The sequence below is a fragment of the Tinamus guttatus genome, unplaced genomic scaffold (assembly GCF_059628265.1).
Source record: "Tinamus guttatus ecotype Peru unplaced genomic scaffold, ASM5962826v1 Tinamus_guttatus_pri_ptg000219l, whole genome shotgun sequence".
In the NCBI taxonomy this organism is placed as follows: domain Eukaryota; kingdom Metazoa; phylum Chordata; class Aves; order Tinamiformes; family Tinamidae; genus Tinamus; species Tinamus guttatus.
In genome coordinates this window covers 567,164-579,026 of record NW_028288753.1, presented here as the reverse complement: position 1 = coordinate 579,026, position 11,863 = coordinate 567,164, and the positions used below count along the sequence as shown (strand labels likewise).

The 11,863-nt window shown below is 51.8% G+C and overlaps 1 protein-coding gene across 1 annotated transcript; it reads right to left on the bottom strand.

The window, feature by feature from the left end:
• Nucleotides 1–3,869: 3,869 nt before the first annotated feature.
• Nucleotides 3,870–11,490, bottom strand: LOC148594645 (olfactory receptor 14C36-like). Its single transcript, XM_088525022.1, has 2 exons — nt 10,919–11,490; nt 3,870–4,266 (listed from the first exon to the last, which is right to left on the bottom strand). Exons 1-2 carry the CDS (start codon nt 11,488–11,490, stop codon nt 3,870–3,872), a joined length of 969 nt encoding a protein of 322 aa, XP_088381148.1.
• Nucleotides 11,491–11,863: the final 373 nt, after the last annotated feature.

Below are 11,863 nucleotides of genomic sequence, written 5' to 3'. Positions count from 1 at the left end.
AAGAAATGTGTAGATGAGGCACTTAGGGACGTAGTTTAACAGGTATGGTGTTGATGGTTTAATGATTGGACTTAATGATCTTGAAAGTGTTTTCCAACTATAATGATTCTATGATTCTATGATTTCTCTTTATTGTTCAGATACCTCTCAACTCTCCAGTTGCTCCTTTGAGCAAGTGGAGAATTTCAATCTTGCCTTGCCTTTCAGGAGTGTAGTTACTTCTTCAGCTAGCTGTTTTAGAGTGTTTCCATGCAGGCTGTTCTATCTATCTGTCAAAAACATCTCAAGGAAGGTTATTCCTTGTAGACTGGGAACCTCCCTGGAGGCAATTTGGACTCAACATAGTGATCAGGATTGCATTCTGTTTCTTAGGACAGAGGAGGAAGCTTATGCTTGTTGTACAGGTGATTAGTTTTTTTATCTCATAGGACACTCGATGAACTGCAACAGCTGTAACATTCAACTCCAGCCTGGAGCAGAAAAAGGTTAGATTTGAACCAGAGCTATCCAAGTCCCCAGTGGCTGAGGAGAGAAACGTCAGGGCTGGGGATGTGAACAGGAAGGTTGTCCATACAGGTCTCCTCTCAAAAACACTGCTTTTCCCACATGTGCAGACTTCATTGGGAGACACTGTAGGAACTGGAGAATGTGGTCAGATTTCTTCTGAAAACAGAATGAAAAAAGAAAGCTGAAAAGCAGCCATCCTTCTTTTTCAGGTGCTCATTGAAATCTGCCTCATTTCAATACATTGCTTTCCAATTAGCCACACAAGAAAAATATGACATATTCTTAGATATATATTTTTTTCATTTTAATGAGCCCTGGGGGTATTTGGTGCTGAGTCTATGAATCTCCAGAAGGAGATTGAGGAAATCTCTCCAGCAGTTACAGTCAGAAGCAAATGGCCAACCTTCTTGGAGAGTTAATTGGTCCTCTTGAGGACCATTAGCAGCAAAGTCTCCCCAGGGGCTGAGTAGAGCAGAAAATTGGAGTCCCTGATTGCAGATAAGCAAAGACAAAGTGCAGGTTGCTCTGATGCCAGGTTAACACTTCATGTGTTTTTCAAGTACCTTGGCCAAGCACAGGTGTCCAGACTCTGAGTAGGGGGGTCCTTTCCACCATGCTTTGCCCGGGTCTCCTGCTGGGTCAGTGTGTGGGTGGGGGTGTTCAAGGGCAAGGGCAGCACACCTTGTGTCCCTGGGGGAAAGCAGGCAAGGAGAGCCTGCGGCCATGAGCAAGAAGTTTCCTCTCTCAATCCTCAGTATCAGAGATACCAGCCATAGCACAGGTGACATAGACCTAGTTCTTTTGGAGGCTTTTTGGCATTTTGGCAATGAACCCTGTCCATGTCCCCCTCAGGCTCTGCTACACTTCGCTATTTCTGTGCCTGTTTGCCTGCAGCCTGTAGACATCCAAACTGCTTCCCACCTTGCTCTCACCCCAGGATCTCTCCATCTCAAATGATGTCTCTAGGTCTTGTTCACTGTTCTTTGAAACAGAGGCATGGAATGATCCTAGATACCTTCTGTATGATCTCTTACGCCACAGAACTACCCTTGAAGTGAAATTTCTTGTTTTCCTGAAGTCTAGTCTGTACATTTCAAGCTGCTGTTGGTGGCTCTTTCAAGTTCTCATGCTCTTTCCCATTGCCAGAATAGGCTCCACCATCTCTGAAACCACCCTTCTAGCAGTCACTGGCCAGTGTTATATTCGCCTTAGCTGTAACACCTCACCTGGCTGAAGAAACTCAGGTCCCCCAGCTTCTCCACACAGGCCATGTGCTTTAGGTCTCCAACCCCATCTCTGCAGACCCCCTCTGGAGCCTCTCCTGTTCCTCCTCATTGCTGCAGCGCTGGGTGTACCACAGTGGGACACACAATTCCACATGTGGCCACAACAGGGCTGAGTCATGGGGGCTTAGAACTGCTCTCGCCTTAGTGCCTAGGCACTTCCTAATGCAGCCCTGTGTGCAGCAGGCCCAGTTGTGCTGAGCAGGCACCACAGGCTTGTGTATCATAAAAGGTAATGCAAAAGAAAAATGGAGGCTATATGGGAGTCCCTGCCTAGCAGTCCTGAACCTGAATACCTTAAAGGGAAGGGGGACAAGGAATCATAGAACTTGTCCACCATGACACCCAGGTACCTCTCTTCAGAGCTGCATCTGGTCCTGTGTGTTTCTGACATTTGTCCATGGTCACTCACAACTGGGCCAGGGCACTGTGGATTTCCTTGGCCATCTCAGGTGACCCTGGATGCCTTTTCCTCCTACATGAGTACCAGTCACTGTAAGGATGAGGCACAGGCAGAACCTCGCAGTGCAGAATGCTGATATATTTCAGTGCAGGCATTTCAAATATTTGAGAATGGATGAAGCTGGAAGGGACTTGTGAAGATCATCTTGTCCAGAGCCCTGCACAAGCAGGCTCACTTACTGCACATTGCACAGGATCATGTCCAGGCAGGTTTGGAATATCTCCAGAGAAGGAGACTCTTCCTTGATGTATTTGTACACAGTGATGGGATCCCCCCTCAGCCCTCTCCTATCCTGGCTGAACAGCTGCAGCTCTCTCAGCCTCTCCTCAGACCAGAGGTGTTCCAATCCCCCAATCATCTCTGTAGTCCTCCACAGGATTCTCTCCAGTAGTTCCATGTCCCTCTTGTACTGAGGAACACAGAAGTGGACACAGGACTCCAGACTGGACCTCACCAAGGCCAAGCGTAGAGAGAGGATCTCCTCCCTTGACCTGCTGGCAACACTCTTCCTAATGCACCCCAGGAGGCCACCATCCTTCTCGGCCACAAGGAGCCATTGTTGGCTCATGGTCAGCTGGCAGTCCACCAGGATGCCCTGGTCCTTCTCTGCAGAGCTCCCCTCCAGCAGGTCAACCCCAGTCTGTACCAGTGCATTCAGTAATTCTTCCCTAGGTGTACGACCCTGAACTTCATGAGGCCCAACTCTCCAGCCTGTTCATTTCCCTCGGAATGGCTGCACAGAGGTGTGGGGTATCAGACACTGCTCCCAGTTTGGGACCATAAGGACACTTGCTAAGTGTGCACTCATCCCCTTCATCCAGGTCATTAATCAAGTAGCTGGACAAGACTGAACACAATATTGACATCTGGGGAACACCAAGAGCTCCACGCCTCCAGCTAGACTCTGCACCACTGATCACAACCCATGGAGCTCTGCCATTCAGCTGCTGTCCACTCATCTAAACGCACACTTCTTGACCTTGCCCATGATGGGAGACAGTGTTCAAGACTTTGCTGAAGTCAAGGCACACAACATGCACCAATATCCCCTCATCTCCCCAGCCAGTCCTTCCATCCTAGAAGACTCTCAGACTGATTCACCTTGATTTCCCCTTGGTGAATTCATGCTGACCAGTGCTGACACCCGTCCTTTCCTCCACATGCTTAGAGACAACATCTCTGATGAGTTGCTTCTTCACCCTTCCAGAAAGGTCCATCCCTTCCACAGTCACTGGTCACCAATGAGCGAGTCCTAAATGCAGAGCTCATTACACATTTCTGAGCTATTTTCTCCTGAACACATGGAGAATCCTGTGAAACAAGGCCTTTGGGGTACAATTCCTTGAGCCTATTCTTAAAAGCAGCTTCCTCCAAAGAGCAGCCTTCAGGCACTGCACTGGGTGGAACTTTCTGCTTTTAATGACAGAGTGAGGGGGTCAGCTCTGACCCAGACTTAGACATCAATTTATTTGGAAATCATATGAGACAAAGTAGTCTAATTCAAGGAGGAACAAATCCAACCATTTGTGTAGCAGCATGTTAACACATGCTAGTTATAGTAAATCTAAAAAACATAAAGAAATATTGCTCAGTCCTGGTACAGGATACAGTGGGATTCACATGTGGAGAGCAACACCAATATTACCATTTCTGAATAATCTCCATGAAATTACTTTCCTCAGGGCATCCTTGAGCTCCTTATTCCTCATGCTGTAGATGAGGGGGTTCACTGTTGGAGGCACCACCGCATACAGAACAGCCAGCACCAGATCCAGAGCTGGGGAGGAGATGGAGGGAGGCTTCAGGTAGGCAAACATGCCTGTGCTGATGAACAGGGAGACCACAGTCAGGTGAGGGAAGCACATGGAAAAGGCTTTGTGCTGGCCCTGCTCAGAAGGGATCCTCAGCACTGCTCTGAAGATCTGCACGTAGGACACCACAATGAAAATGAAACACCCAGAGTGTACACAAAAAGTAATCACAAGGACTCCAACTTCCCTGAGATAGGAATTAGAGCAGGAGAGTCTGAGGATCTGGGGGATTTCACAGAAGAACTGCTCCACCTCATTACCTTGGCAGAGTGGTAAGGAAAATGTGTTCCCAGTGTGCAGGAGAGCATTGACAAAACTGCTACTCCAGGCAGCTGCTGCCATTTTGACACAAGCTCTGCTGTCCATGAGGGTCCCATAATACAGGGGTCTGCAGATGGCAACATAACGATCATAGGCCATGACTGTGAGAAGGAAATACTGTCCTACTATCAAGAAAAGAAACATAAAGAACTGCGCAGCACATCCTGAGTAGGTAATGGCCCTGGTGTCCCACAGGGAATTGACCATGGATTTGGGGACCGTGGTGGAGATGGAGCCAAGGTCAAGAAGGGAGAGGTTGAGGAGGAAGAAGTACATGGGGGTGTGGAGGCGGTGGTCACAGGCTACGGCTGTGATGATGAGGCCGTTGGCCAGGAGGGCAGCCAGGTAGATGCCCAGGAAGAGCGAGAAGTGCAAGAGCTGCAGCTCCCTCCTGTCTGTGAATGGCAGGAGGAGGAACTCACTGAAGGAGCTGCTGTTGGACATTTGCTATCTCAGGGCATAGTGCACTGTCCTGGGAGAAAAAATTAAAGATGTGGCATTTTAGGAAAAGACATTTCAAGAAAGGAAAACCAGTAAATTAAAAAAATATTCAATTTCTCATTAAAAACACACCACACTGATTCTCTCTTTACTAGGGGGCAGGGACGGGGAAGGGGCATCTGCGCACTTACCTGGCTTGAACCCCATTTTGTGCTGACGGGGTGTGTTGTAAGGATTTGGGACCTCTGCCTATGGAATGTGGAGGGAATTGGAGTGAGTAATTCTGACACAATAAAATCACTTTTCACATAACAGGGCTATTCAGCATCTTCACACCCATTTCTAAGGGAGGTGGATTTTAGAAGAAAGTTTTTTTTTTCGACATTATTTATTTTCTTTGAGATGCCCCTCTCCCACCTGGGCAGCACTCCTTGAAGATAGCAATCATTGTCCTTTCTGTCGCAAGTGCTGAGAGGAAAGGCTTCCCTATCACTTGGGGCAGCGTGATGAGAGCTTCTCTATTACCCCAGGTTCCAGCTGTCCTGCACTCACACTGCTTTGAGCTGGAGGATGATTGCATTTACATGTTACGCTAAAAACCACACTCCCGTGCAGACCCCTGTTTCTCATAACTTGCAGCATTGATATCTGAACTGCAGCTGAAATCCTCTCCACCCAAGTGAGCCTAAGAGAAGACCAGGAGCAGCATGGACAGGAGGGAAGCAAGGAGCAACCCTGGGGCACAGGGACACTGCTCTGGATGAGAGCCCATGCAGACCTGGGTGCACACCCAGCTTCACAGCCCTGCAGCATCCCCGGGAGAGGGAAGCAGGATGCCCTGTCCCTGTGACGCTAAGGCAGGGAATCCTGCTCTGAAGCATCCTCTGCATTGGAGATGGGGGGAGAGCGATTGCCCCAAACCCGATCAAGTGATGGCATTGACTGGGTGCAGAAGAGCCCTCTGGAAACTCCGTAGCCTTGCCCTGCAGCCAGAGACTTACCATGCAAGGGGCTGGGAGCTCACTTCCACAGTGAGCTCTGCTCTGTCCTCCCGCTCCACACTGCCGTTCCCCTCTCGCTGCCTTCTCTCCTCTCCTGTCCGCAGCAGCAGGCAGTGCCCGCAGCCCTGCTGCTCTTGGCACAGGAGCTGCTCCTGCACATGCTGTCTCTGGGCAGTGCTGCCAGGCTGTCACGAGCTGCCTCCGTCCCAGGAGCCTGGCCCCGCTCAGGAGCAGAGGAACAGCTGAACTCACCAATATCTCTGTCCCTTGTGCCCCCTCCTCCTGGGAAATGTTCACTTCAATAAACTAAAATAATCACCTGTTGTCCTCTGCTAATGACTGGAGAGAGATTATTCCAAAACGGCAATTTATTTCATCAAAGGATGACTATCTACGAAAGTTGGAAATGTCCCACTCTGGAAGCCTCATCTCACATCCCTTAACCAGACAGGAGACTGAGGAGTGGACAAGTGGGAGTTCACTGACACAAGGTTCAGGTGCTGATTCAAAAATATCCATCTGGGCAGTACCTGCCTAGATCTGAGTGTGAAGTCGTATTCAGATCCCTCCTGTAAACTCCACAAACACACGAGTGGTGGCATTCCCCTTGCCAAACGGAAGTGAGCAGAGCACAGAGATCTGCACACATGCTCCTTGTCAAAGCTCCACTACAATCCCTGGAGATGAAGGTTGAGAGTCAGTTGCTCCCACAGAAGCACCTGGTGACAGTGGAAGAGACTGAGGAGATGCAAAAAAGGTGCCAGTGCCTGCTTGATCCAATGGAGCTACTGGGAGACCTGCATCATCCTAGAGCATGAGTTGGGGTCCAGGTGGGGAATTGCCTTGACTGTCTGAAATGACCCGAGATGCCAACTATGATGATAGCCTCACTCGCTAGGAAGTTGAAGCATGGGAAGATTGCAGGATTAACCAGCAGCTCTTGTAATTCAGTGCAGAGCCTTGATTTGATGGCACAGAAAAGTGCTGGCAGGGCCTTGTCAGATTCCTGGGGTGTCCAGCACAACTACATGTCTCTAGCAGATACAGCTGGGGACCTACAGGAAAACCCTGTCCCCTCGGAGTGATTGCTGGGTAAGTGTCCCAGAGCATCAGGCGTTTCTGTCCTGTACCCAAACACAGACATTCCAGCACTGGCTGTAGGGAAAGCCCATCCCGTCTACATCCAGGGTGCTGCATAAATGGGAGGCACCCCCACCCCACCACGTCTCTGCTCCAGGCTCTTCAGTCTCAAACCCTTCTAGCTCTCCTCCCCTGAACTTCTCTTCATCCACCACATGATATGAATAGGGAATAGGCTAATAAGGACCTCTGGGTGGCTGAATCGAAGGCTGTCAAGGCCCATGGACATCTTCAGTGGCACCTTGTTCTTCCTGAACCAGCACCAGGCACAGGAGAGAGTGCCCGTTGGTCTGCTCTGTGTGAGAGGAAGTGCCCATGGCCAGGAACATGTGTCCCCTCACTGGAGAAGCTCCTGCCTGGCTGTCTTGGTCCAGATCTCCTTCCCCACCATCCCCATGTTCTCCGTGCAGGTCCCATCCCTGCTGCCCGCCTCTCCCTGCAATCCCACCACTCACCTCCCTCATGTGCTCCTGCACTTCAGGGATCCCATTCATGGATGAGGAGCAGCCATTTGCCTGCTGCTCCTTCTCCATCTCCAGGACTTGCTCTGGGAACAGCCCTGCATGGCCAGTGCGTTTCCGACCTGTCCTCTGCACAGACAGACGCGTCCTCACAGCCCATGTCACAGCCCTGTCCTCTGATCAGCTGCTCACACTGAGGGGACCTCACAGGCCCTTGGCTGGGGCTGGTCCTGCTGCTGGCCAATCCCACACGGGCCAGCAGTGACCTCACAATGTGCCCTGGAACCTTCAGCTGCCTCTGGCCTATCAGCAGCAGGAACAGAGGTGACATCACAAGAAACCTCAGCAACCCAGAGCCTGCTGATGGCCTCAGGTCTACAGAGAACGACATGACCTCACAATCACCATTAGAGCCATGTCCCTGCTTTCAGCCTATCAGGGACAGGCACAGCAGTGACCTCACAACCAACGTCCGGGACATGTGCCTGCTACTGGCCTACCAGGTCCTGAGTCAGAAATGCCAACACAACCAACACCCAAACCATGACCCTTTTTCTGCCTTGTCACCACCAGACACTGAGCTGACGTCACAACAGCCTGTGAGAGCTAAGAGCCCCCTTTGGTGTATCAACTCCAGAGCAGTCAGTGTTCTCACAGTCAGAAGTTTTGGGGTATCAGGTACTCAGGCAGAAATGACCTCAGTACAAACAGCAGCCATGGCCCTGCTGCTGGCGTGTCACGTTCTCACACCGAAGGGACCCTGTCATTGGCCTTAGGAACATGGGCAGGGTTGTTCTCCAGGGTATGCCTGCTCCTGCACTGCTTTCCTAGGAGAAGGTCTAGGACAGAGCAGTGCCCTGGCCCCAGATACATGGCACCACCTTCACCCCATGAGCCCTGAGCTCTGTCCCTCTTCTTCCACAGGGCTCTGAGCGGACAGCTGCTTTCCAGTGGTGTGACAAGAGCATGAGGTCCCCCTGCCCACCCAGAGGGGAAGGTCCTCACCCATCCCATAATCACTGCCAGTCACTTGTCTGCAAGCACCTGGCTTGGGAAGCATTTGCAGGAGGGGGACCATCAGTTACCCCAGCCACAGGCATTGCCATGCCATGAGGATGCCTCCAGGCCTGTTCTTACTGTGCTTCCTCAAATGACATGCTTGGGAGGAAGAGGAAGGGACATGTCCCACCTTTGTCCATTCAGACAGCTTCAGGGAGCACTCTGGGACTGGATTAGGTCAACAGAGTGAAGCTCTGAGTGCAGCAGTGGGGCTGGGTGCCCATGGAGCCTTCTCTCTCCCAGGAGCTAAGTCTTCATCCCAATGCTGAGAAGCTAAGAAGAAGGTTTAGGTACATGGGAATAAAAGCAGAGAAATACTGTAGGTCTTGTTGAGGTCAGATGTGAGGGGATCAGCTTCTGGGGCCATTTCCATGGTTGAGGAGATGTGACTTGTAACAAAGCCCGGTTCAAAGAAGTCCCATGTGCAGCTAATCAGCCCTGCGCTGAGTCTTCCGGGGCTGAAACATGAAGGTCCCAGATTGAAATCTTTGTTTGAGTGCCCAGAAAATCCTCCTGGGCTGGAAGGGGCCTCTCCAATGCAGCTGCCCTCCACCCCACCAGAGGCATCTCCTCCCAGCTGCTGCAGATCACTGCAGAAAGGGGCTTGCCAGAGAGGGTCTGAAATGCACCTGTATTTGGAGATGTTACTGATAGGACTCCTGGCTGCAACTAGGAAACTTCTCCTTTTATTAGAGGGACAGTAAATCTGACACAAAGATGGTCTCGATGCTCCCCTGGGTCAGCCCATCCCCTCACGTCCTCTGTGCACTCCCACCCCGGCACCCTGAGCGCTGGTGCTGCTGCCAGGGCACAGGTGGAGGATCCCCTGGAGCGGCTCTGCAGGGAGCTCCCAGGGAAAAGCTGTGCTCAACCCCAACCCCAGCGTGGCAGAGGGGGCTGCCCTCTCCCACCCACCCTGGTAGTGCCAGACCCACCTCAGCCCAATCCTGAAGGGCTCAGCGCATCCCTGGCTGAACTGGAGCTACCCCACGGCCACAAGGCAGCAGAAGGATTTGACATGGGCAGTGCAGCAGCAGTGCTGGGATCAGAAGGAGCAGGAAGGAAGTTGGGGTGAAACCCCTTGCCCTGGGCTGTATGGCTGGGCCACTGGACAATAGATGGCTCTGTGGGAGCTGGGCTCCAGGTTTGGGTGGATGCAGCTCCAGGGAAGGAGCATCGGTGTTTTCATGGGCTCCCAGTGCAGCCGTGACTGTGGTGGGGACAAGTGGGCAGAGCCCTGCACAGGGGACTGCAGAGACCAGGGCTGGGAAGGGACGGTGAAGGGCCCCCATCCCCATGGGAAAGAGATTCACCAGACGATGCTGGACTCGCTTTGGCAGAGGGGAGGGGACCCAGGGCAGGGGGAAAAGGGGCAGCAGTGACACAAGGAAATGGAGGCCGCTCACTCCACGTCCCCACTGCTCTCGTGGCCAGAAGATCCTCAAGCGCAGCTGCCTGCAGCCCCTCTATGCAGCCCCTCTCCCAGGACAGCGCTCACTGCCCACTCCAAGCACGTGCTGCCCCTGGAGGTGCCCTGTGCTCCATGGCTGCTCCATAGCCCTCCCAGAAGGATGGCCTCTGTCACAGGCTGTAATCTGTGGGACAGTCTCCAGCAGGCACCTCGTGACCACTCACCCTGTCCAGGGCACTGGGGACCCGCAAGTGGCAGCTGAATCCAGACCTCATTCCCTAACACATCCTTCCAGGAGCTGATGCTCTTTGGCCCATGCAACCCCAGGCACAGCCAGAAGGCCTTTGTGGGTGCAGTTCCCTAAGGCCATTCTTGGCTCCTGCTTGGTAAGAAGAGCCCAGCCTTCAGGCACAGTGCTGAGAAAATCCCCTTTTGCTACAGAGGTGCTTCCTGGGAGGGCAGCCCTGACCCCGTGAGGGACAGAATGAGAGAAGGCCTCTGGATCAGACAGATTGGGTTTGTGCCTCTGGAGAAGGGATGCATTCAAGGATTTGTGCACAATTATGGATATCACAGATAAGACTAATCAAAACAAATCAATGCCTTAGAATCAATATCCCTTGTGAAGAGACATAGGCAGCTCATTGCTGCTAAACTAGTACCACTGGAATCAGTTTCTTTAGTGCTTCCCTCGTCTCCTTGTTCCTTATGCTGTAGATGAGGGGGTTCAGTGTTGGAGGCACCAACGAGTACAGAACAGTAACCATTAGATCCAGAGCTGGGGAGGAGATGGAGGGGGGCTTAAGGTCTGCAAAAAATGCAGTGCTGACAAAGAGGGAGACCACGGCCAGGTGCGGGAGGCACATGGAAAAGGCTTTGTGCCGGCCCTGCTCAGAGGGGATCCTCAGCACAACTGCGAAGATATGAACGTAGGACACCACAATGAAAACAAAACAACCAAAGACTAAAGAAAGACTAAGCACAAGAACTCCAGTTTCTATGAAGGAAGGAATCTGAAGGTAGGAATCTGAGCAGGAGAGCTTGAGAATCTGGGGGATTTCACAAAAGAACTGCTCCACCACATTACCTTGGCAGAGTGGTATGGAAAATGTGTTCCCAGTGTGCAGGAGAGCAGTGACAAAACCAGTGCCCCAGGCAGCTGCTGCCATTTTGACACAAGCTCTGGTGTCCAGGAGGGTCCTGTAGTGCAGGGGTCTGCAAATGGCAACATAGCGGTCATAGGCCATGACTGTGAGGAGAGAAAATTCTGCTGACATAAAGAAAACAAAGAAAAAGACCTGAGCAGCACATCCAGAGTAGGAAATGGTCCTGGTGTTCCAGAGGGAATTGACCATGGATTTGGGGACAGTGGTGGAGATAGAGCCCAGGTCAAGGAAGGAGAGGTTGAGGAGGAAGAAGTACATGGGGGTGTGGAGGCGGTGGTCACAGACTACAGCTGTGATGATGAGGCCGTTGGCCAGGAGGGCAGCCAGGTAGATGCCCAGGAAGAGCGAGAAGTGCAAGAGCTGCAGCTCCCGTGTGTCTGCGAATGGCAGGAGCAGGAACTCATTGAGGGAGGTGCTGTTGGACATTTGATCTCCCTTGGTTCATAGCACTGTCCAAGGAGGAAAAGACATCGACAAGTTAGAATAGGTTTTTCTAAAGACAACCCTCTCCACTCCTCATAGCTTCCCCAGCCTTGTGTCCTTTGTCTTGTTCAGTTCCCTTTCCTCAGCCCTGGTTTGTGCTGTCTGTGCCATGTTGTGCAGGGGCCTCTGGCCATGGTCTACACAGGTGTCAGCTCTGCTCAGTCAGAGGGTGTAAAATGGAGGTGTTCGACTGCTGCACATATGAGGGATTCACAGGCCCAACCTTGCCCTCTTGAACAAGGGTGTCTGTCTGAATCAATTGCACTGCTCCCACTCCAGCCAGGGAGAGAAACAGTGCAGTGAAGGCAGGGGCAGA